Genomic DNA, 27,323 nt, shown 5'->3' with positions numbered 1-27,323 from the left:
TCAGGTTTAAATGAAAGCACAAAATTGCACCTGGGGAAACTGAGCCTGCTCTCCAGGGAAATCCTTTGTGCTGACTTTCATTGCAGAATGACAGTTAAAGTGTTTGCTAAAAATAAAACAAAGACTTTGTGTAGTGACCATTAAGGTTATCAGGGCAACTCTTGCTGCCCATGAACCAGAGAAGCCTAAGATTAAAAAACAAAAGGGGAAAGCCCAAGGTGTCCTTGGCCAAATTTGCCCCTGGTGGGACTCCACCTTCAGGGCTGTGACTTTGTCCTCTCCATGCTGGGATGGGGGATGTGGCCGGGGCTGGCAGAGCAGAAGAGTAGTCCACCTTTGCAAGGGCGTTTACTGGGAATCCACCGTGGGGTGGCAAGATAGGTAGGTCAAAGCACTGATGTAGGTTGTGCATGGAAAGGGCTTTGGTGTGAGAGAACTCGGAAAGCTGCTGTCTCCAAGTGTCTGTGTGGGTGCCTGAATACCTCTGAAAATCTCTTGAGACTATATAGTAAAACTGTTTTGAGACATATAATTATATATGTGTTTGTTTTATACTATCCACCTGAAAAAAACCAGAAGTGTTGTGGTTCCTGTTACAGACTGTGTGTTCTCTGAAGGATCTCTCCAGGTTTTGGTCTGCAATAACTTATGAAAGTCAGAAAATGACAAATTTTGCTGTATTAACTCACATTGTGTAAGAACAGGTGTAAAATAACATGTTATTCATTTAAATAAAGTGGTGTTGTCCCTTTAAACATTCAAATAGGCAATAAAAATGGTTCTAAAAACATGTGGAAACCTGTTCTACCAAACACAAAGTGGTTTTGTTAAAAAGAGAAGGAAAAGAAAGAAAAGGGAAAAAAAGACTGTCTGTTACATTATGAGGTCCTAATTTTCGTGGCTGTATTGTGGCTGAGGACGGGCTTATGTGTGAATATACTGATAAACTGTAAAGACTTTCTGAGATTGAGATTGGAACCCTTGCAGGTGACTCTTAAATTCATGTGTCCTTTCGGTGAAATATTTTACGTGGCACATTCCCTTCTCATTCCACTACAGTCTCTCAGAAGTTTTTGAAGACCAAATATAACCATAAAAGCCAACGCACCGCTTACTCCTTAGTCTCCCTTCTCCTTTCACTTGCTTATGTGTCTGCAGTGTCACACGATGCTCAGCTGCCACCCTGAAATATCTCCTGAAAGCCTATTTCCTACCACGATAGTCAAAAATGCTCACTCTCATCCAGATCATGACACCAGCGCAATAAAATGATAAGCCTGTGATCAGCCTCTGGATCTCCCAAAGCATTTGCATTCGATCTTTCTAAAAATCTCAGAAAGCAGATCCAATGCTTTATTAGCGCTTGTCATTGCATCGAGGAGCCCAGTGCACCCGATCAGCAGAGGCAAGATTGTGTGTCTGCTTGTAGAAGAGAGACAGTTGAGGGGAAGCACACCATCTCCTTGGAAGCCTTTTCTGCGTCAAGGAGAAGGTCCCCATCTGAGAGGCATTAGCATATTCCATTGAATCTCACTTTTTTCTTCAAATTTCCAGCCTTTTCTATCACTGTATTCAGGAGAACAATTATTTAGGAAAAACCGTTCACGTGTAATCCCACTACAGGAAAGAATAAAAGGAAATGGAAGGTCTATGGGAAAAAGGAAATGGAAGGTCTATGGGAAACATAGGCATGGACTGGTCTGGATGGACTCTTCTCTGCACCTTTCCCTTTCACATCTCTTAGGATTTGGCCCCTGCTTAGCTGTCAATCATCAAAAAGAGGAAACAACTAAATATTTATGGTACTATTGTAACGGAGGGTGGCACTTCATCATTGCAGTCAAGCTGTACATTAGGAGAGAAGATGTGTTGATAGCCTTCCACCAGCGCAGTGAATGCTGTATGAGGAGAGGAGCGCGTGTGTGGGCAGAGCCCATCTCCCCTGCTGCTTGGATGGCACTGCCCTTAACGCTTTTCCACTCCGCCTCTGCCAGAGCCGTCATAAAGAGGCATATAAAAAGTCATGTAATCGTTATGAACGCAGCGTGCTTGAAGCTGAAGGGAAGGAGGTGCCTAAGGCCAGGGAAAGCTGGGGGACGCACTTGCAGTACAACTTTCTTAGGTTCCCTGTACCAGCACAGCCTGCAGGACAAATGAATATGTTTTCCGATTCTGCCATTGGGGATGCTAACACCTCGGAATACCCTGCAGCAGCTTGATCTGCTGATGCTCATTGCTTTAAACAATAATGGGGGCATAACCTGGAAACTAACAACATGCTGGAGCTAAAAGTGAAAGTATAGAATGAAAGTCAAGGGTTTGAGCGGCCTCCCTACATAAGCCTAATTGACATGGTATATTGAAGAGCCTTCTAAAAATGAGCCCATGGGCTCACTAGCTTCGGTGCTTTTTCGTTCCACTTACACCAGAACAGTCTTCCCTGGGCTTTCAAGTACATGCACAATTGTAGCTGATAGGATTCACTTTACAACGCTTATGGTTAAAACTTTAGTTTGTTTTCCAACAGAAAAATGCAAAGAGAAGGATACTGACTTAAAAAAATTAATTAAACTGGTGGAGGGGTGTTTTGCGAGTTTATACCAGCTAAATATTTTAGACTCACTTCCCTATATACATCAGAGGGATTGAGGCATGGATCTGATTTTGGCAGAATCTCCTAGATTTTATCCCCGGATTTGAGACTGATTCTTTCCATAGGCTTGGGCAAACCACTTAATTTCCATGCTGCAGCTTCCCTGCCAGCAGAGCAGTACCCGCTTCCCTGCAGCTCTCGTAGCTAATGAATTAACATTTGCAGAGAGGAATTCTGAAGGTGAAAGACTTGTACAGTAGACTTGGGCTGCAGGCATTTTGGGACCTGGATCCGGGTTGCAGGTGTGTTTGTACAGCGCCTAACACACCACGGCCACAGTACTGTGGATAAACAAGAATAAAAAGCCAGAACAGAGTGATTGCAGTCGCCCTTTGGGTTTGTGGTATAAGTAGAACAGCTATCCTTCCTGTTCACTCTCAGAAACCGCCAGGGAGATACTTCTTTTGCCAGTCTTTGCCATCCTCCACGTTTCTCTCTCTAACTTGGAGCCTTCTAATTTTAGAGCTCTTATCTCTACACCCGTTGACTCCCCTACCTCTCTTCTCTATTGACCAGGCTCTGACTCTGCAGTACAAGGATGTCTCAAAGTTTTACACGCCCAGTTTAAACCACTCAGAGGGCAAGAACAAATTATTATGTAGGACCATCTGATACAAACTGACAGTGCTTCCTCTGCAGAATCCACCCCTGTGCACAATTTGTCATTGAGAGGTTAAGACACTTCTCCTTCCACACTAGGATGCCCTGAGGTTGCTGCCTGTGTGCTGCTTGGCTGGAGATTTGGACCAAGCGTTACTTTATGGAAAAAAAAGAGAAAGAAGAAAGGAATGGCTATGCCGGTAAAAAAACCTAGGAAAGGACTGAAAGCTGTAGTTGTTTTTCTTCTGTGATATGCTGTTTGCTTTTCGCCTTCTCCGGGCAGTGTCCTTTCCCAGAAATTAGTCGTCTCCCAAGGCATGCCCTGCTCCCTCTTATCCCGCCGGCTGGTTGTGCACTCTGCTTCCCGACCGGGCAAATCCATCATCCAAAGAGTGTTTCGGTGCGGTTCCTCCTCTTGGCTGCTCGAGAAGGTGTGTTGTTTGCTTTGCCTAAGTGCTCCCGGGGCCTAATGCTCCGTTGTTATGTACAGACCATTTCTGCTGTCATGAATCATGTTTTACCACCCCTGTGCTTTTACTTCTGCACCAGGCTCTTTTTTTTCTTTCAAGCAAACACATTTGAGTTTCCGTGTTTGCTGCTGAAACGGTGCACGCCGGGTACGCAGCACAGGCTGAGTTATTCCTACTGTCCCGCCGCTGCCGAGATCAGTAAACCTACCTAGCTGCAGACCATTTTTTTTTCTTACAATGAAAGGTAAATTGATTCGGCGCAGCCTGAAATAGTCTTGCCAGACACATATAAAGAAAAAATAAAAGATTTCACTGAAAAAATCTCATGCCGTCAAGCAAAATATGCCTTTTTCTTATCTTATCTGTTGTGAGTAACTCAAGCTATTTGCACAACGCCTTGTGCTAGGAAGGAGTTGTTTGTACATGTTTCACTCCCTTTTTTCCAAGTTTTGAATTTTGAATGAAATCTTTCTCTTCAAATTCTTCCTCCCTGCAAAAATGTCATGGTTTCTCTTTCCTATGCTTCCCTGAAGGTTGGACCCAGCCCTCCTTCCAAAGATCCCTTCGTTGCAGATGGTTTTCTATTAATCTTCAAACTGCTTTGGAGAGCTCTCTGCGTCTGGCAGCGCTAACATCCCCTCTCCCTCCCGTCCCACCCACTTAGCCTCAGCCTAAGAGCCCTTAACAAATGACTCCCAAGGAATTTAAATGGCTAACGCTCGCTGGCCAATAAAGAGATGCATAAACTCTATAACCAGGTTACACGGCTCTTGCCATTAGGAAGAAAGGTTGCTCGGGCAAAGGCACGAGTCCTCTTAACCTGTTGCACTTCGATCGCAGGACCGGAGAGGTAAGGGAAATCTTGTTTGCTCTGCAGGGCTTTTTATCTGGTTTTCATTTATCAGGGAGTTGAGACCGAAAGTATGTCATTGTCAAGGTATCGGGTTTGGGTTTTGCCTTCTTTTAGAGGGTCCTAAAGAGTTGTTTGAGAAGGAAGCAACTACTTCTAAGCTTGAACTATGAGCTCAACATGTGAATATCTAAAAGGATTTGCGTAGCAGATAGCAAAGCGAATGTCCGAACAGTGAAAACTAAACCACAGATATTTTAGGCAGAGGAAAACGAATAAAATCGTGTCTCAGAGATATTTTTTCTACTATCTTAAGTTAATGAAGTGAAAGGTAGCCATTTACAACTGCCTGATGTTGTGTTTTCAATTGGTCTGTCTCTGCCGTTGTGTGTTTGTGCTGCCTGGTATTTTGTTCTGCTTTTTGAAGAGATTGACATAAAAATTAAGCTTTAAAAGTGGTTTATAAGCTTTAGGTACAGAATTTAGGGCTTGCAGATTTAAGGTGGCTAGGAAGGTTGAGCAAGCAGGGTATATATGCAAGTATTATTAATACAAATGAATCTATATAACTCATCCTGCATACTGAAAATTTGATAGCATTTTAAGAAAATCAAGTTCTGATATTATTCTATTCATATTCTACTTAAGCAGCGTGTGCAACGTTTAAGGCTTGTATATGACACAGGACGTGATGTTAATCTGTTCACCCTTATTTATTTATTTATTCATATATTGCTTTATTGGGGTCAGTGCTGATAACAATAGTGAAGTTTGAAGTTAAATCTGGAAAAAATCAGTTGAATCTAAAACCTTTTTTAAAAACAAAAAGAAAAGGAAACATATTTGTAAGTAAGGTTCGATTAAAACCAATGACAAAGCTGTCCATTCACATGTGGACCAGATGCAGCAGTTGTGTATAATGGTGTCCTGTCCTGAGCTAGGTGGGATTGAAGCCGTGCTTCAAAATGTGTGTGTAAAGTGCTCCTTCACCCTTTGCACACCCAGGCTTGCCATGGATGACAGCCAGTGTTTCGAGTGTGTGCGGGATGTCACGCAGCAAAACGATACCGCCATCCCTTGCCGTGCTCCATGGCCTGACGGGCTGGGTTGCAGAAGGGGCTTCTTCTTCAGTCATATTATCGCAGCTGATCTCTGAAGGCCTTCACACCCAACACAGTCCATGGTGGCACATGTTGGTGTGAGCTGATGGTGTTGCACCAAAGACCTTGCCAGTGTCTGAAAGAGTTGAGAGAGCTTTTTAGTTCAATTAACACGGTTAATCTATCAGAACTGCAAAACGCGTCCTTTTTGCTCGTCAAGACAAGGCCATATGACTGTCTGTCAAGAGCTTGTTGTAATGTTGTTGGTTTGATTATTTTTCCATGAGTTTCTCATATAGCTCTGCACTGTATAACCGAGATTAGATAATGTGTTGAATAAAAATAAATAAAGTTAACAAAGGAGGAGCCATTTTGCTACTCTTTTTAATAATTCTATTCAATTCTGCATTTCAGCTCCATTCTTTGCTGAAGAAATGATACTGAATCAAATGTTGCGTGTCTTCTCTCTTCAGCCTTTAATTTAAAAAAAAAAATCCCAGTTAAGGTCAGCAAAAGGTGAATTTCAAATGACATATGTCTCGAATCCCACTCCTTTTTTGAAGCACACAAAAATTTCATTTCCAAACCCTAGGCATTTCCAACCGAGCTGTAATTTCAGTAGTTTTAAATTGTCTTGAATTAGCCCAGCACAGGAATGGTGCCTCCTGAGAGACTCCCTGCCTTGGTTAAACATTTTTTTAAAATTTATAATATTAAACCTGGGCACAGGTAATGAGTGCTGGAAATCTCTTCCTTGTACTTGTAAACCTTGTTTCTCAATTTCAATCCAAGGTTCAGAGGTTTGTACAAACTTCTTGGATCAGAGGTCGGGTACAAATTGCTGCACTTTGCAGCCCCTTTCTGCCGATATGACAGAATTTCACAGCAAAGGCGACTGCCTTTCATCCCCCTCTTCTCTGCGCACGGGCAACGCCAGGCAGTTAAAAACGTGATATGTACAAGTCAGCCATTGGTACCTGAGTTTAATAAATAACTAACTGGGTTTCAGTGGTGCAAGGTGCATATTATAAAAGGGGTCAAATGTCAGTGCACAAAGGAAAAAAAAAAAAAAAAAACCACCCAGCCACAGACTAAGCCAAATACTTTGAGTTTAATGTACTTTCAGCAACGAACATTCACATCCCAACTGGGGTTTGCTTTATGCTGATTTTCATTGCTGTGACCTGAGGGGGAGGGAACAGGAGGGAACACGTTGGGCCACTTTCAGCTTTCCCTGAAATCTCTGCCTCCTGCTGAAAGCAAGGTTGCAGGTTGGGCCCCCGCTTGTGGTGTTCACGTGGTGAACACAAAACTGAGAATGTTGCAATGAAAATAGTGCATAAGATTAGGGTGAACTGAAAAGTCTGAAGCTAATTTTATTGTTAGAAAATTGACTTTGTATGAACAGGCAGGATGTGTTATGTTTCGCTCTGGGATCTCCAGAAGAGTTAGCTGAAAAAGTTAGATCAGAGAGGCTGGAAAGGGAACTGTAGTTTATGAACATTTTTAGATACTCTTGGTTGCACTGTAGAGTGGAACATGTTACTGTAATGTTTCTGTAGACAGACAGACAGACAGAGTGTTCTGCATCGTAATAACAAAGAAAAATCACAAGCACGTGCACACATATCCCTGCTCTGCAGAGTTCAGCAAATCCTTTCACAGGCATTTTCAATGATCAAATTAAATCACCGTGTTCATATATAAGATTTTTCTTCAAAGAGGCAAGAAGTGAAATAGGTGAATGTCTTATCTTTCCTGTGTAATAATTAACAGATGAGCCTAGCTGTGGTTTTGTTTTTCAGTTGCAGAAGATCATTTTTCCTGTCTTTCTTATGGCAAAAGTTTGTGAGTCCACACTGATTGAAATACTTCTTCTTTTCCTAGAAATAACGCTTTTTAAAGCAGACGGTTAATGAGGAGGACACACTTATCTGTAGCTGCTTCTCTGCAGAGAACACTGTTTAATTGCCTCTGTGGTAAACAAACGCCGCAAAAAGTTTCCCATCAAGTACAGCTCATCCAGAATAGGAAAGACTTGTTACATACCGAGTGACTACATTGCACTTTATTTATATGTCACATATTTTCCTGTCTGACCATGGTAATAATAGACTTTGTTGGGTAGATTGAAATATGGGAATCTGGGGAGAAGGGAAGGGTTGTGTTGTTTCCTGATCTGGAAAGCTGATAAGAATGATTACACAACCCATCTCTCATCTTCTCAGCTTTCCTCAACATATGGCTTCAATATCTTGCAGGATAACAACTTCAGCCTCAGCCAGTGGTTCTATCAAAATAGCTGAAAGTTATAGAATTATTTTGAGTGGGACTGGGCAAAAGACGAAGCTGGGGCAAACAGTACAACGCATGGGTTACACAACTTGTTGGGACAAAGTTCTGAATGACTTGCAGCAAAGTGCATTATAAAATAAGGGAGGAGACTGGGTTTCACTTACCCAAACTTCCTTCAGAAGTGGTTTAAGCTGAGATGGCTGGTTTGGCACTGGGGTAGAGTAAAAACACTCAAGAAACACACACGGCATTGACAGAATTCACATTGCAGAAGCAGGGAAAATAACAACCATGTTGGTAGGACGCTCTAGGTGTTGGTGGTGCTTTGGCACATCAATAACTTTTTCATCAGCATCACTTCATTCTCACCATAGGAAAACCATATATGCATGAACAGAATTTTCACTTGTGATCATCAAAAAGCAATGGCAAGAAGTAAAGTGCCAGGCTCAGTAAAGTTTTCTCACTTTATTATTTGAGACATCATCATTGATATCTCACTGAATATTATTTTTGCAGTTTCTAGGCCAGGAGGTCAGGTCAGTGAGGGACCTCCATCCTGGGATTGTTCACTGCTGGGCAGTGATAGTACTTATGGATCACGCAAGCGGAACCTTTGACAGCCTTTGCTGTCACACTGACAGCCTTTGCAGGATCACGCTCCAAATTAAATATGCCTTAGAAGGATGCAGAGAGGGTGGATAACAGAATAGGCAGGAAGTTTGCACAATACAAGGTGACTTTATTTTGTAGGGGAATCATAGTTTCAGCTCCATTTTTAAAATTGTATATAAAATTGCTGTGAGGTAAGATTAATATGGCTAAGGGAACTGGTATAATATGGCTAAGAGAATTAGATCTGTGATTGTTATTGTTCTTAATGATAGTGATGAAAATAAGAAGTTTAACTTTCAAATCCTAGTCTGAATTTGTAGCCAGTTGTTGACTGTACAAATTTGGTGTTCAATTATCTGATTAACATTCAAGTTTTAACATGGGAAATTCCAGGATGTTAATTTACAGAATAATTTCAGGTGTTTTCCTCCTAAAAAGGAGCAAGATGTAAAAGAACAGATCTATAGTGATTTTGTTACAGTTTTTTAAGCCAAATAATACATTGCTTTTGGTTGGTGCCTGGAGAACATAACCAGCCGCTGCAAGACTTTTAAGGCAGGATTTTCAGTAGTGCTCATCACTGTCTTAAATATATCCCTCTAGAAGCCATTAGACTCTTATAACTGATGTCGGGGGAGTAGTGCTAGATGCTGAGTACTGTTGGAAATATCACCCTTAATTTTCTGTTTCTTTATGTTCCTTCCTTGAAGAGAACACAATCAAAAGATGAAGCCAACAGTTTTTGGTGTGTTTTAAATGGAATCGACCATTTGTAATGTGCTTAGGCCATTTAGGATGAATTTAAGCAACTGAGAATCATGCACGGACCCCCTCTGCAGTAGCTCCACCCTGAAAACTGCTTTTCAGGCCCAGAACATGAACTTGCCCCATACCAGGGGAACATGACTAACTGACCAGAATAAAATTGAAGTTTAAGCTTGAAATACGAACTCTTCCGCTGAAATCAGTTGGCCAGACCCCTGATGATAGTCCCTGGGTTAGGATGCCGAGTGTGACTGTTAGCAGAAGTGGGAATTTCAGCAGCTAGCCTCAGGATTTAGTAGTCTTATCCTACCCCTTAGGTACTTTACACTGTTTCTCTCTACATTTAAGTATAGTACTTCTAGTGGGCAGAGAGCCACAGCTGTACGTGTCCATGCCTGAACATACATGGGAAATGATGTGGTGCAGCAAACGCCGCTGCATGTGCATCTCCTTGGGTCCCATGCAGCACCTGAGCCAAAAGGTTTCTCCCAGGTGACCCTCGCTGGAGATGGACAAGTTTGATTGTCTTAATTCAAGCATGTGCATGATGATGAGAATATGCAGTGCTTTAGTGGTTCTGGCAGCAGGATAACTTGCACAGCAGACAGACATGTCGTTGTCAATAACTAGTGCTGATCTGATCTGTGAGATTACTCTCCCAAGCTGCTCATCACAAGCTAGTCATCAAGTCTCTTGCTAGCCGATGTTCCTGCCCCCTCGGTCTGCTGACACAGTTCACCACTTTCTCCACAGAGTTTTGCCAAAATGCTCTAGAGTGAGAAAATCCACCTTTTCAAAGCATTTAACCTAGCCTGGGGCAACTTCTTCACCCAGTTCAGCTGCAAGGTAAAGCAATGTGTCTGACACACTGCAGACATTCTCATGGCCTGTTGGCCTCAAGTATTGCCTTTTTTGTTTGAAGTCTGAAGACATCATCCATCGCCCTGTATGAAAGGCTTTCAGAAAAGGTCCCTAGCCAAAAAGCCGTGCTGAATGCTGCACTCCCTCTTGCACTGACCCACCACAGGCTTCAACTTTAGACATTTGCATTTCCTTAGCAACAGGAGGTAGGGAACCAAGCTGTGGTCCAACTCCTGTTGAAAACCAGACCTAAGACTAGCCTTTGACACTTGCAATAGAAATTGATTTGGAGTTGGGCAAAGTCTTTGCATGGATTTTTCACCAAAGATCGGACCCTTTTTTCACCGCAGCTGCTGCCTGCCTGGCCACTGTCTGCACTGTGCACGGAGAGGAGCCAAGGATGCCGCTTCCAGCAGGATGTCCCCTAAGCTGGTTGCAAACAGAGGGTGAAGCCTTCTGTCAGGAAGCACATGGGATGGCAGTGAGTGCTTGCAGGGCTGGTGGCTACGTTAGGCACATTCGTAAAAGAGGTGGGACTTTCTGTTCCGCCGTTAGTTTGGGAAGGAGCATCTTGCACGCCAGCTCCCTGCCGTGGCTGCAGCTGCGGGACTGCTAGGCTGGGCCCTGCAGTCGGGCATGCCGTGGCTCAGCTTCAGTAAACAGCCCCAAAGACACCGGCTTTGTTCAGCTCCTTTATGCAAATAAATCGTGAGAAAGGAGTGACAGTCTTGCCAAGAAAAAGAAAACTGATGTATAATGATACCATAGTTATCTTTAGAAGGGGAGGTAACTTGCACATTACACTTGAAGCAATGCTCGAGCCACTACCTTGTTTCGAATTGACGTGGCCCCTGCATTTTTCTGTTCAGCCGATAAATCTGTAAACAGGCAAACTGGGTTTTCGGCAAGAGCATTTCTGTGGATAGCTGATGCTTGTGATAAAGTTATACAGTTGTTATTAATAAGCTGTTGTTGTTGTTATATACATTGTATGTATCTAAAGTTGTCATGAGAAAAGAATCAGCTTTTAAAAATAAAGAGCTTTAACGGCAACCATGCTTCCAGACTTGCTGCTCAACGTCAGCAGCAGGATTACCATTTGCCCTTATTATTTCAACTAAAAAACTGGGAAGGTCACATTTAAACCAGTAGCTGTTATTTCCCTCTGTCAACAGGGTGTATTTAGTTAAAATTTCAGCGACCGACCTTCCCTCTGCAGCAGCTGTGGCTTAAAATACAAAACTGTGGCGGTTTCTTGAGGGCACGTGTGGTGTCCGTGAGGGCACGCCGTGTCAGCTCAGCAGGATTTGGTATGTCCAGGGCCTGCAGCTGGGACGCAGGTGTCCCCGTCCCCTCCTCCCTCCCGTTATCACGGAGCCAGCGGGTCTCCCTGGGCTCTCCTGCTGCCCGCCATGGTGCCGGCACCCGTCCCCGTGCTATGTGACTGCCGGCGGCCGTGTCACCCACAGAAGGACGCACGATGCCACTGAGTCTATGTAACACAAAACTGCAGGGATGAATTAAGTGCAAACATAAACAAACCCATTTTATAGGAGCACGTGAGCGGAGTGGACACGCGGTTGCTACCACAAGGACACCGGCTGTGTCCCTGTGTTTGTAAGAGCCTGTTTTCCTACACGGGGATCAACAGAGGAGCAGGTGGCTGCATAACTTCACAGGGCACTGCCCAGTGCTGGACAAGCCCAGGGACAAGATGCTATATGGACTGCGGGCATCGCTTCCTCGCCGGGGCCCCGAGCTGCCTTTGCCCTGGCACAAGGGACATCAGCATTCGGCCCTGCATTGTTGTTAATCAAGGCGTGGTATTTCTGTTTAATAAAAGATCTGCCTCAGTTAATCAGCCTGCTCACAGTATGCTTTAGGTCAGTCACTGCCAACACAGTAAGTTTCCCGTTTAATATTCTGAGCTGCGATGCAAAAAAAGGTGGCTTAAAAAGCAGGTAATTAATGTTTAGGGCAAGAACTATTTACACCTGCCCGACTGGCAGCAGGGAAGGAGTTTCGCAAGCAAGGGGAAGTGAAATTTGAATGGTTTCAGTGAAACATGTATGTCTGAGAGTTCACCTGCGCGAGGGAGAGTCCTTGGAGCAGAGACGCTGAACGGAAGGGCTCGCAAGCCGGGCTCCTGGTGGGCTGGCAGCAGTTAGCATCCATCTAACGTGGCACTGAGAAATCAGGCAGGCTTTACCTTTTTCTGAGAAGAAAAGAAGCCAGTCTTGTTTCAGTCCCGATAATGAGTCATTTAAAACTTAGTTCTCTCCAAAGCACAAGCTTTCTCATTAGGAATTAATATTTTTCTCTGTCTCTCTTTTATGAATCTTTGTCATCGAGATCAGGTGTACCTTCCTCCTCAGAGATGAGAAATCAAGCACTTATATTTCACAAGACGCAACATTTTAATGCAGCTTAAACTTTTGCCTCTTCTAGCATTAATCACACTGGGTGGGTGTACTGAAATCAGTCTGGCTTTATTAAGCCCACTAAACCCACAGTATTAGCTCATGCCCTGTGTACACCCACAACACATGGCAGCAAGTTTTCACCACCAGTTTACTGTGGGCAAAAAAAATGCACCAATAGGACTGAACACTTTGGAAACAGATAATTTTGAAAACAATTTTCTTGATAGTGATTGCTTTTTGACATGAATAGGTTAGGTTGTGCCGGCAGCCCATTTTGTAAGGCAGTAGTAACAGGAGGAGAGAGCTCTCAGACCAGACACGCCTGCGTTTCTTTTCTCATCAAGGTAGATGATATCTGAACTTGGTGAAGGTGTTGATTGTGTCATGTGGCAGTGAATGCTGTTAAGTGTGTACTTAGCTGCCTCAAGTAGGACTACATGGGCTCTATAACTGTCTTACGTAGTATATACTTAGGAAACCCAACTCTGTGGAGCTGCACAGAAAAAATTATACACATTTGATCATGAATCTTGATTCCCAATAAATCACATAGGGATAAAATGCATCTTAGGTTCACAAAGAATTTTTAATTATTCACTATCACAAACTGTGTATGGTAGTGTTTGCAGCAAAGGTGGCTATCAGCCCTTAGCAGCAGCTTCAAGTACAACTTCCAGTACTAGAAGTCGTCCTGCTGGTGCAGTGCAAAGTGCTGGAGAACATGCCAGTTCCTGGATGGCCACTGAATTACCAGCTGGTTTCTGGTGGCCAGGGGAGGCTTTGCTCCATCTCTACTCTCTCCACAGTCCTGGTGCCCGTCTGTGGCTTTCTAGACTATAGCCCCAGTGACTTAGTCCTGCAGATAACAGAATACAGAGACTTTTATTTTGTAAGTTGACCTAAAACTGATGGTAATAACTCATTTCTAAACTTACCCAAGCCTGGGGCGATAAGTAATTCACTTGCCAACAGGTGGCCCATGTAAAGGTAATGATTATTCCCCAGCAAAGTGTTTGTTTAACAAGCTTTGCTTTCATTCAGGGAAAGGTGAAGTCACGTTTTTAGGAACAAATTGTCAAGTGAAAAATGAAAATGTTTTTCTCTGCCTTAATTTTTTAAATTATGTCAAATAATTCCCAGGAGTAAAATGAAAATGTCTGACTGTGACACATGAAAAAGGGGGAACATCTGAATCCAAGAGAAACATGTTTATCAACAACATTTTAAAGCAAGAAGCTGTCAAAACTGATGCACTTCCATGAAGGACCTGGCTTCAAAGAAATTATGTATTCTAAAGCATTGCCTGGGCATCAGCATCACTATTACTGCCCACCATCTTCTCTACCTTCCCCTCTGCTCTCCATATTTTTAAAGGAAAATGGCTCAGGAGCGTCACCGTGTAACACCCACGGCTCAAACACACCTGCAGGATCAGGCCCTACCACAGACCGAGGCTCAGAGGTCTGGTTTCCCAAGCCCAAACGCATTTGGGAGCTGAACCAGGCACAGTGGTGTTTGCCCTGGCTGGTGCAGAGGCATCTCTTGATACAGACCAGCACAATTCTGGGCAGCTCAGGAGCTTTACTGAAAAAAATCTGAGGTGCTAAGGTTACTAGGATTTAAATGGGTTTTGTGGACCATACAAATCAGACTTAGGTGCCTAAATTTTGCGCCCATATTTCTGTGGACTTGGGTCTACTGTACTAGTGAAAGATCTGCCCGCATGGTAACCAAGGCACTGAAAATGGCCACATCATTCTAATGAAGGGTATATATCAGAGTCCTTGTGGGACAGAGAGAAACCTGTGTCCCACTGAATAAAATGACTACATAGAATAAATAAATCTGGCTGAAGCTTTGTCCTTTTTTTTGGAAAATAAGCCTGTCAAACCCAGATTGGGAGCTTTTCTTATGGTGGTTTGCAGAGTTTCCTATGGGGGCCAGTGTTTTTTAACAGTTCCATCAACAAACTGGTCAGGAATGCAAATCATGGCAAATAAATCGGCTGATGGAGTTGTAAAAAACAATGAGGAGGAGCCAATGGTGTAGCTTTGTATATAACATGTATATAAAATGTATATAACAACAAACACAAGCCATGCCTGTCGCATGGGACATAACCCAGCAAGTGGTGCTTCTGGAAAGGATTTGGGATTAGAATTGACAAAAAAGCTCCATGTGGTTTGTTAGTGAGAAGGTGTGGAGAAATAGGCCTTGGCAATACAGAGACGTGGGGAGAAGATATTCATCCCTGTAAATAGCAAGGGTGAAAAAGGCTGAAACTCCAGAGAACTGTCAAAAGAGCCACAACAACAATTTTAGGTGAAAAAATGACTGATTGTGAAGGAATTCAGGAGTTCAGCCTGTAAATTTTATTAAAATGATCGAGTTGTGGCTTGATTACACAACTTAAATATCATCATAAGGCAAAAGCAGAGGTCTTGAAAGACTCTTTAATCTATCAGAGAAAGGTTTAACAAGTAGTCCTAGCTGGAAGCAAAAGCCAGACAAATTCTCATGAGAAATACAGCACGCTTGCTTGTCTGAGGGAATGATTAGCAAACAAGACATAAAGGGAAGTGGTAGGGTCTACACCTCTTTGATACCTTAAAATCAAGGTGCTTCTGGAAGATATGATTTACTCAGATAAATGTTATAGGAGTCAATGTACCAATAACAATAAAATGTAATAGTCCATGTCATATGCAATCACTCACATTAAACGGTCTGATGGTCCTTTCCCGTCTTAAAAGTCAATGAATTAACTACTCTTAGAGTCTCAGTGTCTTATTTAATTGTGCTCAGAGAGGAAGCCCACTCTCTTGCAGTTGTAGTCATTAGCACGGTCATCTCCTCCTGTATGTCTGCATTTCCCACCCTCTGCCTGTGTTCAAATGCAGAATGAGGTTTCAGAGATTTGCCTTCCCCTTGTTGGTTTGCAGGGCTGTGCTGGCCAATTGCTGTAAAGCAAGTTGCCTGTCATAAGGGATTGATTCTCCTCAGCTTTTTTGAAGTCCCGTTGTAATAATGGAAAAGGCAAACACATCAGACATTGTACTACAAGCAGCAGGTAACTCAGAAGCTTGCCAGATCACCCGTTGCATGGGAGAACAAGAATTGGTCCCCCAACACTAAAGTGTATTTATTATTTCCTACTCAACTGTTATGGTGAAGGCCTAGAGGAGCAAGGGGTTGTTATCAAATGGGAATCATGCCTGGCGCTTCTCATGCATTCGCCGTCTTTCACTGTGAAGTGTGGCACCTGGCACTCGTGCTGTCCAGGAGTAGATGGATTAACTAAGTCATGACTGAGAGGGAGGAGAGGGCTCTGGAGGTGGGAACCACGGGCTCCATAGCAGTATCTTCCCTTTCTCAATCCCATGCCAGCTCCTTCCTACCCATTCAGAGAGGAGATGAGCCTCCCTAGGGTCTCGAGGTTTTGAGGTGCTTGGTGGCATCCCTTCATGCAACTTCAGCCTCCTGTGGCAGCAGCTCTTGGTGCTGGGGTGGTACGAGCAGGCGATCCTCACACACCCCTCAAAGAGGGGCTGTGCCTATATCCTGGATGCGCCTCCCCTGCAGTATCAATATTCAGGCTGGTGTGGCTCATTCATCTGCTCTTCTGCAGCCTTAGTCCCAGTTTGAAAAACGAACTTGCAGAGCAATTGCAAGAAGACAAAAGAGAGGGGTGAGACTCTGGTGGTAGCTAACAGCTTCTAACAAGTGTCCTCCTTCTTCCTTTGCCCAGGTTTTATCAGGCTGTGAATGAGTTTAACACCATGACCGCTGAGGACTCCACTGCAAGGATGAGCAACGATTCCTCCAACGTGGCTACCACGAAAGTCCCTGAAGGCGTTGCCGGTGCACCCAATGAGGCGGCTCTGCTGGCCCTCATGGAGCGCACTGGATATAGCATGATCCAGGAGAACGGGCAACGCAAGTACGGCGGCCCTCCTCCCGGCTGGGAGGGCCTGCATCCTCCTCGCGGCTGCGAAGTCTTTGTGGGAAAAATCCCCCGCGACGTCTACGAAGATGAGCTCGTCCCTGTGTTCGAGTCCATCGGCCGCATCTATGAAATGCGCCTGATGATGGACTTTGATGGGAAGAACCGCGGCTATGCCTTCGTGATGTACACGCAGAAGCACGAGGCGAAGCGTGCCGTCAGGGAGCTGAACAACTACGAAATCCGCCCTGGCAGGCTGCTGGGTGTGTGCTGCAGCGTGGATAACTGCCGGCTCTTCATCGGAGGCATTCCCAAGATGAAGAAGAGAGAGGAGATCCTGGAAGAGATCGCCAAGGTGACGGAAGGCGTGCTGGATGTCATCGTGTATGCCAGCGCCGCAGACAAGATGAAGAACAGAGGTTTTGCCTTTGTGGAGTATGAGAGCCATCGAGCAGCGGCAATGGCCAGGAGGAAACTCATGCCGGGAAGGATCCAGCTGTGGGGACACCAAATTGCTGTTGACTGGGCAGAACCAGAGATAGATGTGGATGAAGACGTCATGGAGACTGTTAAAATCCTCTATGTGAGGAATTTAATGATTGAGACCACAGAGGACACCATTAAAAAGCTCTTTGGGCAGTTTAACCCTGGCTGTGTAGAGCGGGTGAAAAAAATACGTGATTATGCCTTTGTGCACTTTACAACCAGGGAAGATGCCATTCACGCCATGAACAACCTTAATGGTGTTGAACTGGAAGGCTCGTGCCTGGAGGTCACCTTGGCCAAGCCAGTAGACAAGGAGCAATACACTCGCTACCAGAAAGCAGCAAAAGGAGGGGCTGCAGCAACGCCCGAAGTAACTCAGCAACCTAATTATGTTTACTCTTGTGATCCATACACACTAGCATATTATGGATATCCGTACAATGCCTTGATCGGGCCCAACAGAGATTACTTTGTGAAAGGTTAGTACGCACAATTAGGGGATGTCATGGGCAGGTTTGGTCTCAGGCTGGTGCAACCCAAGGTCTGACTGAGCCAAAGGACAGCTGGGGCTTCACACTTCTTTCTTAAACAGTCTTTTATAGGTGTTTTTGCCATATTTCTGTTTGGTCTCATTTTAATTTATGACTATGCAGAGTGTATTTATCTATGAATAAGGGCTAATGTACAGGCTGGTATGAGGGAGGCATCAAAACTATGGTTAAGAATGAGCTAATGGACCGAGCCCGGCATGGGGAAGAGAGGGATCTGGTTTTTATGAGTGCTGTACTAAGTCTGAGCAAGTCCAAGGACTCCAGCTTCTGATGCCTCCTTCCAGAGGGCTGGATCCTAAGTATTAGAGATCGTGACAGGGTGCTCCCTTTGCCTTCTCCTGGAGGTGTTGGTACAGTGACCTGGTCACCCAAAGGGAAGGATGTCAGGGAGGGCCTCAGCTGGGAGCTCTCCAGGTGTCCTTTGCCCTCTGCATTAGAATGACAATAGTGCTGTGTCCTTTATAAAGACGTCTGAGAACTATGAGCAGAAGGAATCATGTGAGTGCAAAATAATTATTTTGTTATGTATACTTTAATTAGTTATAAGTTACAGTCATTAAAAAGTAGCTAAAATCAGTTATTCATAAAAAGCCTAGCAGCTATAACTGGTGTTATAATTACAATTATCCTGTACTTACAGGAATTATAGTTTTCTGAAATTTAATGTGTATTTCCATATAACAGGCAGTTTAGCATGAATATATCCTTAAAGCACCCACGTAAACCAAGAAATCTTTTTAACCCTAGCTGATCAAGAATTTCCGCTTCTTCTCAGTTTCCAGACTTGTACTCGCAATGAACTACAAAGGAGATAACTGACAGCCTAAATATTCAATTAGGCCATCATAGAGTGTATTAATACCGCAGTGTCCAAAGTACTGTCGTAACGTGCGTGGAGTCACTAAGAAAAATAAAGGCCGTATTTTTGGAGATGGGGTATATTCACATTACTAATAAAATAGCAGAGAAAACAAAGAACACAAGTAAAAATATATGCAATGGTGGGACAAAGTTGGTTAAAGGCCAGGTACAACTTCGGGCCATCTCTGCAGGTGCCATCGCGGCAGCTGAGAGGCTGGGTCTCCTCTGGAGGACAGCTGGGAGCAGAAGCTGTTCCTACTGTATAGAAGTCTCCCCTGGAGGAGCCCCTCTCTCTCTGCTGAGTGCTTTATAGCCGTAACACTGGCCACGAGAGTTGCATCTGTATAAATAAGCAGTTAATGTATGGTCAGAAACATCAAGAGCAAAACTTCTGTAGTCTTAATGGGCGCTTCGAAGGCCAAACTCTTGTGTTTTCATAAGCGAAGTCACTAAGGCTCAGATCAAACTATCTTCAGCAGCCTCGTTTCTAACCACGTGCCTCCCGGTCTCAGCCTGGGGCCGTTCGTGCTCCCCACGGGGCTGTCGCTCTCCGTTATTCACCATCCTCTTCTATGTTGTTATCATAAGCAGGCAGCATACGAGGCAGAGGGCGAGGTGCAGCTGGCAACAGAGCCCCGGGCCCCAGGGGCTCCTACCTGGGGGGATACTCCGCAGGCCGTGGCATCTACAGCAGGTACCATGAAGGCAAAGGAAAACAGCAGGAGAAAGGATACGAGCTGGTACCCAACTTGGAGTTACCTGCGGTCAATCCAGTGGCCATTAAGCCTGGTGCAGGTTAGTATGTGCAATGAAGGGAGGAAAGCAGAGGTGGAGGGCGAGCCCCGCTCCCAGCCCCGTGTCAGGCACGCGGGCACCCCTCCAGCCCATGGCTGCGGCAGCGGAGACAGCCCCAGGGCCAGGGCTCAGGGCTCCCCTGTGCCAGATGCCTCCTGGTCCTGGCCAGGCTTCCTGCAAACAACAGGCACACCGCAGGGCAGGGGACACAAATGTCTGGGAGCTCTTCAGATCAAAGGAAAAGGGGCTGAAGCTGTGCCCACCCCTGTCCCCTTTTGCACCTCCTCAGGAGGAAGCAGACCTTCTTCTCCATCTAGTCATGTACGCTACAGCATGGTGACTAAGAGCAACCTTCCTCTCTTTTAATTTCTTCACTGCTACTTTCACCCTGGGCGACTCCCACCCCAGATTTCCAGCCAGGTCAGAGCTCTCCCCTGCTCAGTTCATATTTCTCCGGTGCTGTGAGGCTGGGAAAACGACCTGGGGCTTTCCCATTGCAGGGAAGTCCCTGGCTGAGGCGAGCTTCTCCATCACCATCAGCAGCATGGGAAAGGAGTGATGCAGGGAGCCCCCGGGGTCCGGCTCGCAGCCACGCAGCAGCCTGCCGGAGAGCTCTCAGCGGTGCTGGGCTGCAGGGAGCCAGCCCAAGGGCAAGGGCAGGGGCAGGGATCACCCCTTTCTGCCACATCCTCAGCTGAGTATCCAGCCCTTGCCCTTCCCAGGTGAACAGGACGAAGGCTGAATCCCTGCAGTTCCTCAAGATCCTGTTTGGAGAGATTTTTATTTGGAAAAGCAGCCCGAGGAAGAAGGTCCTTGCAGGTGACGGGGCCAAGCCCTCTTGCAGAAGTCCTCAGGTCTCTCCATTCCTCTCTCCAAGGAAATTGTAACTGCAGGACCTAAGTGGTGTTTAATAATAGAGCTGCAGTGATTTCCCAAAACATGCTCCATACTGTCAGTGGAAACTACATCTTGCATCTAATGAAGGCTGTGAAGAGTTCTTCATAACAGCTGGATGAGACAATATAAGAAGAGGTGTAGAGACAAAGGAAGGCTGTTAAGATCAGAGCCGTTTCCAAAGGAAGATCAGACTTCCTGAGAAAACTACCCACTTACAATCAGAAAATATTACCACTATGCATGTTTGTAAAGATACTTCAGGAATTCCAGGTATTACTAAAGGATGCTTGAAAAGTGGGCTTTGAAATGCACGCCTGTTAGTGGTGTCTGTAATTCATTTGACTGCCAAACAAAAGCCTGAAGCTCAAGTCTAAATGTTTCTGCACTTGAAGCATGTTGAGATTTAGATTTCTTTATCAGGTCTTCCCCTCTTGTATAGTTCCAGCACAGCCTCTGAGCACAGGAGCACCTGGTCCGTTTTCCCCAGCCAGCTCAGATGATCTAGTAAGAGGTACCACGTGCAAGACTTACCTCTGTTATTAAAAGAGTATGACTCTGAAAGCACATTACCAGATCGGAGGAGTAGAGATGTACCGACTCTGCAAAGTTTCCTACCATTTAGAACAAGCTTAAAACTCATTTTTTTGCAAATGGTTAGAGAACTTCTGGGAGGTCACCCCAATACCCCAGCTGCCTGTTACTGCTTTTCTGACAGAAGTTACCGCAGAATGGAACACGTGAGCTCTCTGCCTTTGCATCACTGAGAAATTATCCAGGTTATTTAAACCAGTGGTAAAACTGGTTTGAGCTGACCTGGTGGACTTGGTGTAGAAGGAGAACTGGAAAAGCTCATGGGTGGAGGTCTCTGATTGAGGAAGCAGTGGTAGACCACTGGCAGTGGAAACATCTCTGCCTGAAAGATATCCGATCAGACCCCTTGTTGCAGTCTCCAGGATCAAAACGGGAGTACTGCTTGCTGGCACCTGTCCTCTCCGCAGGCAGAACTGCACACTTCCACATTGCAAAGTTTCATCCCAGTGAAAGAAATCCATGTGCATATTTGGCTTCGTTTCTGATTTACTGGCTGCACCTCCCATAGATGCCAACATGACCATAATTTATTGATTACTGTTTTCTTTGTGAATAACCTCACTGCTGAAAGGCTCAAAAGCTGAATGCTGAAGTGTGCACTATAAGGCAACGATGGAAATCATAGCATCACGGAATCATAGAATGGTTTGGGTTGGAAGGGACCTTTAAAAATCAACTAGTCCAACCCTCTTGCCATAGGCAGGGACATTTTTCACTAGGTCAGGTTGCTCAAAGCCCCGTCCAACCTGACCTTGAACACATCCAATGATGGGGCATCCACAACTTCTCTGGGCAACCTGTTCCAGTGCCTCACCACCCTCACAGTAAAGAATTTCTTCCTTATATCCAATCTAAATCTCCCCTCTTTCAGTTTAAAACTGTTACCTCTTGTCCTGTCACTACAGGCCTTGATAAAAAGTCTGTCCCTTTCTTTCTTATAAGCCCCCTTTAAGTATTGAAAGGCCGCAGTAAGGTCTCCCCAGAGCCTTCTTTTCTCCAGGCTGAACAGCCCCAACTCTCTCAGCCTGTCCTCACAGGAGAGGTGTTCCAGCCCTCTGATCATTTTCATGGCCCTCCTCTGGACCCACTCCAACAGGTCCATGCCTTGCTTGTACTGGCGACCCCAGAGCTGGACGCAGTACTCCAGTTGGGGTCTCACCAGCGTGGAGTAGAAGGGGAGAGTCACCTCCCTGGGCCTGCTGGCCATGCTTCTTTTGATGCAGCCCAGGGTACGACTGGCTTTCTGGGCTTCAAATGCACATTGCCAGCTCATGTCCAATTACTGTGATTATTGGGAACGTTCAGCAAAGCACATTTCTTCCCTAAGCAGTGCCACGAAGCTCCATTCTGGACCATGTACAAACTCACCGTCTCTGAACACCATCATTCTGACCAGAGCATTTTTCCCTTCATTTGGAAGACTGTAGCTCTAATTATTTTGCGTTGTCCAATTTTGGCACAAGGGAGAATTCTCTAAAGAGTGATTTCTTTTTTAGTGTCATTAAACAGATTGATCCTGTAGCAGAAAGATGGGATAAAACATATTTAGCCAAGTTAGTCCTGGGAAATGCATAATAGTAAATGAGCTAATATTTCGCAGGGTTGGCCAAAGGATGGCATATAGACTGGACCAGTTGCTGCCTGCAACTTCTGCAGTACAAACCACATTTTTCTTTCCCGGAGCAGCTCTGCCTATGGCAGCTGCACATCCCTTGATCTCCACAGCTGGAGCAGGGACCCCACTGGGACAGTATGTGCTCCCACCCGTCCCTGTGCTTGGGCTGCGCTCTTGGCCGGAGAGAGGGGAGAACAGTGGTGGTTGGACGGGGTTGCGTAAATCCAGGACGCAGCTCCCAGTCCCCAGCAGGGCTGTGGCCCTGGGATGCCCGTGACTGCACAGGGTCCCCAAGTGGCACATGGGGCCACCCGCCCTGATGAGAGCAGCACAGAACCACTGTGGGAGACCCATCGCAGCCAGGAAGGAGGGCTGCTTGCTCTTTGAGATGAGGTCCTGGAGACCCTCTCCCAACACTCCTGATGTGTCTGGTCTCTCCTAGTGGCCATCCCTGCCATCGGTGCCCAGTACTCCATGTTTCAGGCCGCGCCGCCGGCCAAGATGATGGAAGATGGCAAAATCCACACTGTCGAGCACATCATCAACCCTATAGCCGTCCAGCAGGACCCGGCCAGCGCAGCAGCTGCCGCCGCAGCCGCAGCCGCAGCTGTAATACCGGCTGTCTCAACACCTCCCCCCTTCCAGGTGAGTTCAGCCCATAAGTCCTACTTCCCATACATCCTGCTTCCCATACATCCTGCTCTGCATGCCCAGGTTGGGGGGAAAGCCTGGTCTCTTGCCCTGCTCCCATTCAGGAGGTGCTGTCGAGGATGTTACAGTGCCCAACAGCCCTGCAGCTCATCTGAACTGTCTTAGACATCTGCACTTTGGACAGCTGCTCTCCCCCTGCGGGGGACCCAAATCTGGGAGGGAGGGCGGGCACAGCTCCCCATGACGGCATAACTCTCGTTCAACAGGGCATGCGCTGCCTACCCTCCGGTTATCACCTCTCCTTCTAGGGGGTTTGCAGTTCAGGGGGTGGAGACAGGATATTACAGCAATTTAAGCACTTTTTTTGAGGTCTGAACCCATGCTTTCCTACCAGGGCCGCCCTATCACGCCGGTGTACACCATGGCTCCCAACGTGCAGCGGATCCCCACCGCTGGGATTTATGGGACAAGTTATGTGCCGTTCGCGGCGCCCGCTGCGGCAACGGCGACGATAGCCACGCTACAGAAGAACGCTGCTGCCGCCGCTGCTGCCGCTGCCTACGGGGGATACACCAGCTACATCCCCCCGGCATTCCCGGCTGCGACCATCCAGGTGCCCATCCACGACGTGTACCAGACGTACTGAGACTGTCGGCAGAGGAGGGCAGCGGAGAAACACACACTGAAGGAACACTTTACTATTTATGAAGAACGAACCGGCTGCAAAAGAGTAAACATTAGGGCTTGGTAAACTGATGCAGAAAGTGAAGAACGTCATAGAAAAACGTGTTCGAAATATTTTCTATGCTTGAAGTTTTCACTAACTTTTTTAGGCTATTTTTAAAATTTAACACATCTGTATTCATACATTTCTAAAGGACCTTGATGCATCCAGCCCACTGCTGACATGCATTTATACGCATCCTAGTGGGGTTGCATAGGGTCTTTTTTTTTTTTTAGCAGTTATATTTTCAATATATTTGTGGTATGAAGGTTATTTTTTAGTAACTTCTGCACTCCAGAGATGTCTATTTTGTAGTTCCTTTAATAATATATCAGCTATATATTAAAAAGCACATCTGAGCAGCTAGGGAAAGTTTTAACAATATATTTTGAAGAATATATTCAATATTTAAAGAATACATACTTTAGATTTTTTTTTTAAGAAAAAAACCAACAAGTATCTTATTTAAAAAATTATACTGGAAAGTGCAATTTGAAAAACGTGCAAGACCTCTGCATTTTTGTGCTGGCATTAATACAATCTGCTCGTTCTTATCTGAAATCAGAAGTAACTAATATTGCCCGTTCGGGAGAAAGAGGAAAAAAAAAAAGCCTCCTCACACAAATCTCTTCACAGTGTGATTTGCAGGCTTGTGTTAAGTAAAGGAAAGGCTCTGAGTTTTCCTTAGCAACTGGATTTTCTATTTATTGAAGCTACTTGTAGTTGGAGCACATGCAGAAACGAGTAGCTGATATGTCCTGCGAGGTGTCTTGACTTAGATCTTCATCCAGTATAAAACCTAGGCTTTTTTTCAATGCTCTTTATTTTATTCTTTGAAGTATATGCTGTAGTGACTGAGAATGTATGCTGCTGTCAGCGAGAGCAGGCGCGCTCTCGCCGAGAGGATGCGCAGCGTTACTTACCCATCGCTCCATCATGTTCCATGAGAAATTTCCGAGGTACTAGGGGTGGTAGTGATACTGGAATTAGTGAACGGGGCTAGCCTCCCTCCCGGCCTCCCTTCCACGCTTAATTCCCCTTCTCCGCAACTGGAGTTGTACATGCACATCAGGGGTGGGAGAGATTAGACCCGACGATTTTAAGACATAGAGCTTGTAAATATCTTTTAATATACATTTTTAAAGTCATTTTATGTTGCAAATTTACATGGTATGTGGTTTGCCACAAAACAAGAACCTTTTATTGTGATGTTATAAAAAAGTTTGTTTTATTAAGAAGTAAATATATTATTGCAGTGTTTTGTGGCCTGTTTAAAGGCTTTTATTTAGTAGTGCAGTGAATGTAAAATATTGTAAAACGGTAAAGAAATATCTTGCCCATTGTATGAAGTGCATCAGCCCTGCAAACACAGCTCCAGTGACCCGAGGTACGAAGCAGGGAGCGAGTAAACAACGTTCCTTTACTTTTTGTGGTGTAAGTACCAACCGAAGGGGTTTCATATTGAGTATATTTTGACAACTGAACCACTTCCAGACCACGTCCAGCTCAGTCAAGTGACATTTTAATACGCTTTTTTCCTTGCCTCAAAATTGAGCAGTTGTTTCCAGGTGCTCTTGCTCGGCCAAGCTGAGCTCTCCTTAAACCTGTTGACCCGTTAGCGAAAGCACGGTGAGGAGGTTAACCATTAGGTCGGACTCTGCCCCTCCACGCCCCTTCCTGGGAGACTTTTATTGTCTGTCCCTGCACTTCTGAAAGCGTACCCAGACCTTAGCCCCGAGGCCCTGCCCGTTTGTAGGGCAAGAGGAGGGGATTTGGGTAGAGCCCCGAGGGGGAAGCCCCCAACGGGGAGGCCGGCGCTGCCTCCTCCAGCCCTGCGGCTACGGCCTTGCACGGCTCAACCCTAAATGCCACCGTGGGTCCGTGGGCTCTGCACAAACACCCCTGGGGTGGGGAAAAGGCAGCCTAGTGGTTTGGGTCTCTGCCGGCCCCTTTCCAGCCCCACAGAGGAGGGATGAAGGGTGATGGCTCCCTTCCCACTCAGCCTCTCCCTGCCAGCAGGATGAGGGTCCTGCCGCTCGCAGAGGTGGCAGGGAGAGAAAGGAGCCAACGAGGGCAAACCCCGAGGAGCCCCAGGCCACCGGTGGGTGCTGCCTGCGCCGGGGCACGCAGGAGCAGGCGGGACACGGGGACGCAGGCAGGACACAGGGACGCAGGCAGGACGCGGGGACGCAGGCAGCCAGGTCACGCTGACCCTCCCGCCCGTGCCTTTTACACTTGCTTCTAAACCATTTCATGTACACTACTACTGAGGTAAGTCTGATAACTTGAAATGTGAACATCTTTAGGTTAAGAACAAACTATTCAAAGGAAAAAAATATATATATTAAAAAAAAAAAAAACAAAACTAGCGTGCCTTATTCTCAAAAGAGCTGATATTTTAGGTGTTTTATTGTATCTCTGTTCTCTGTACTGTCAGAAGCCTCTGAGTTTATTTAGTTCTTGCTTCATTTACGGTACATTTCTAGGATGTAGTGAATAAAGCATTCTTTAAAAACGGAGACTGTTATTTCATTGCAACATCCCACTGCCAGGTTTAGCCACTCCGCCAAGGCTGTGCTCCCCTCTGAGCTGGGGAGAGGGTGTTCGGGGCAGGAGGGGAGCGGGGTGCCGCAGCCGGCATCCCCGCGGGCTCCTGCGGGAAGGGGAGATGCACTGTCCCACTGGCTCCCCATCCCACCACCTGCAGAGGCCAGTGACCACCCCAGTAGGCATACGGGGCACCTCCCCATTCTTCCAGCAGCCTCTGATCAGCTTAAATCTCTTTTCATGTCCAGTTTAGAGTCAGTGCCTGGATGTGGATGGAAGAACTGAAGCTGGCATCTCTCCATGCTTCCCATCCGCTCAGCGCACAAAACCTCTGTGACCCCGTTGCATGTCCTTGCTGCAGGGCAGAAGCACTGTGAACTGGCACATGGTTTTCATCTCAGCGTGCTCCACCCTTCAAACGCACAGAAAGCTATGCTGCACCTCTTGGCAGCATTTGCAGTCCTCCAGAGTCCCTGGCTGTTTCCTTCCACCCGAAGAAAATGTGCTGCAAATACCAAGGCTGGGGAGAAGAGCAGTGTGAGGGAGCAGAGGTAAACAGAGGCAGAGCAGAGAGAAGGGAGAGGCGGTGGCCATGAAGGCAGGGACTAGCACTAGTGAGTAATCCCCAAGAGAAGGAGACCAGAATAAATTCTGCATGAGCTTCTATGTCCCTCACAGGAAAGCAAAAGTGTCTGCAACTTGCTATCTCTAGCATCGTTTCTCATAATGCAGTTAGGACAAGGCACTTTATGCCAATATGCCTTGGGTTTCCTGAAGGATACTAGTCATGGGAGGCTTCCCTAGTCATTTTTTGGTCAAGGAAATGGAAAGAAAATATTTTTATTATTGTTGTTGTAGGATTTGGGGGTGGGGAGAGAGTCACCTAATTTTGCCCGTTTTCCCTGTATAAACATTGCAGGTTTGGTTTAGGAGTCTGTGTGTCCCAGCAATCACTTCCACTACCAGGTCAATTTATCTTGCTCAGGGAACGGGTAATCAACATGATGCTAAAAGCAGCTTTCAAGGAGAT

The 27,323-nt window shown here is 45.8% G+C and overlaps 1 protein-coding gene across 3 annotated transcripts in view; it reads left to right on the top strand.

Annotated features, from left to right (window-relative positions):
* The window catches only part of RBM47 (RNA binding motif protein 47), an 81,122-nt gene extending 54,897 nt beyond the window's left edge, over positions 1 to 26,225 (top strand). The window contains exons 1-5 of one of the 3 annotated variants that reach the window (XM_075499966.1): positions 4,484 to 4,573; positions 16,381 to 17,540; positions 19,062 to 19,268; positions 22,814 to 23,016; positions 23,417 to 26,225. In XM_075499966.1, coding sequence (XP_075356081.1) covers positions 16,412 to 17,540; positions 19,062 to 19,268; positions 22,814 to 23,016; positions 23,417 to 23,668 — 1,791 coding nt within the window. In that variant the 5' untranslated portion in view covers positions 4,484 to 4,573; positions 16,381 to 16,411 and the 3' untranslated portion in view covers positions 23,669 to 26,225. Of the gene's footprint in view, positions 1 to 4,483; positions 4,574 to 16,380; positions 17,541 to 19,061; positions 19,269 to 22,813; positions 23,017 to 23,416 lie in introns of those variants that run through there. The other 2 variants (XM_075499968.1, XM_075499967.1) reach the window with 2 other exon arrangements.
* The last annotated feature ends 1,098 nt before the right edge of the window (positions 26,226 to 27,323 follow it).

Source organism: Mycteria americana, chromosome 4, assembly GCF_035582795.1.
Source record: "Mycteria americana isolate JAX WOST 10 ecotype Jacksonville Zoo and Gardens chromosome 4, USCA_MyAme_1.0, whole genome shotgun sequence".
Lineage (NCBI taxonomy): Eukaryota > Metazoa > Chordata > Aves > Ciconiiformes > Ciconiidae > Mycteria > Mycteria americana.
Note: the sequence above shows the minus strand (reverse complement) of the source record. Positions and strands in the feature narration are given on the sequence as shown.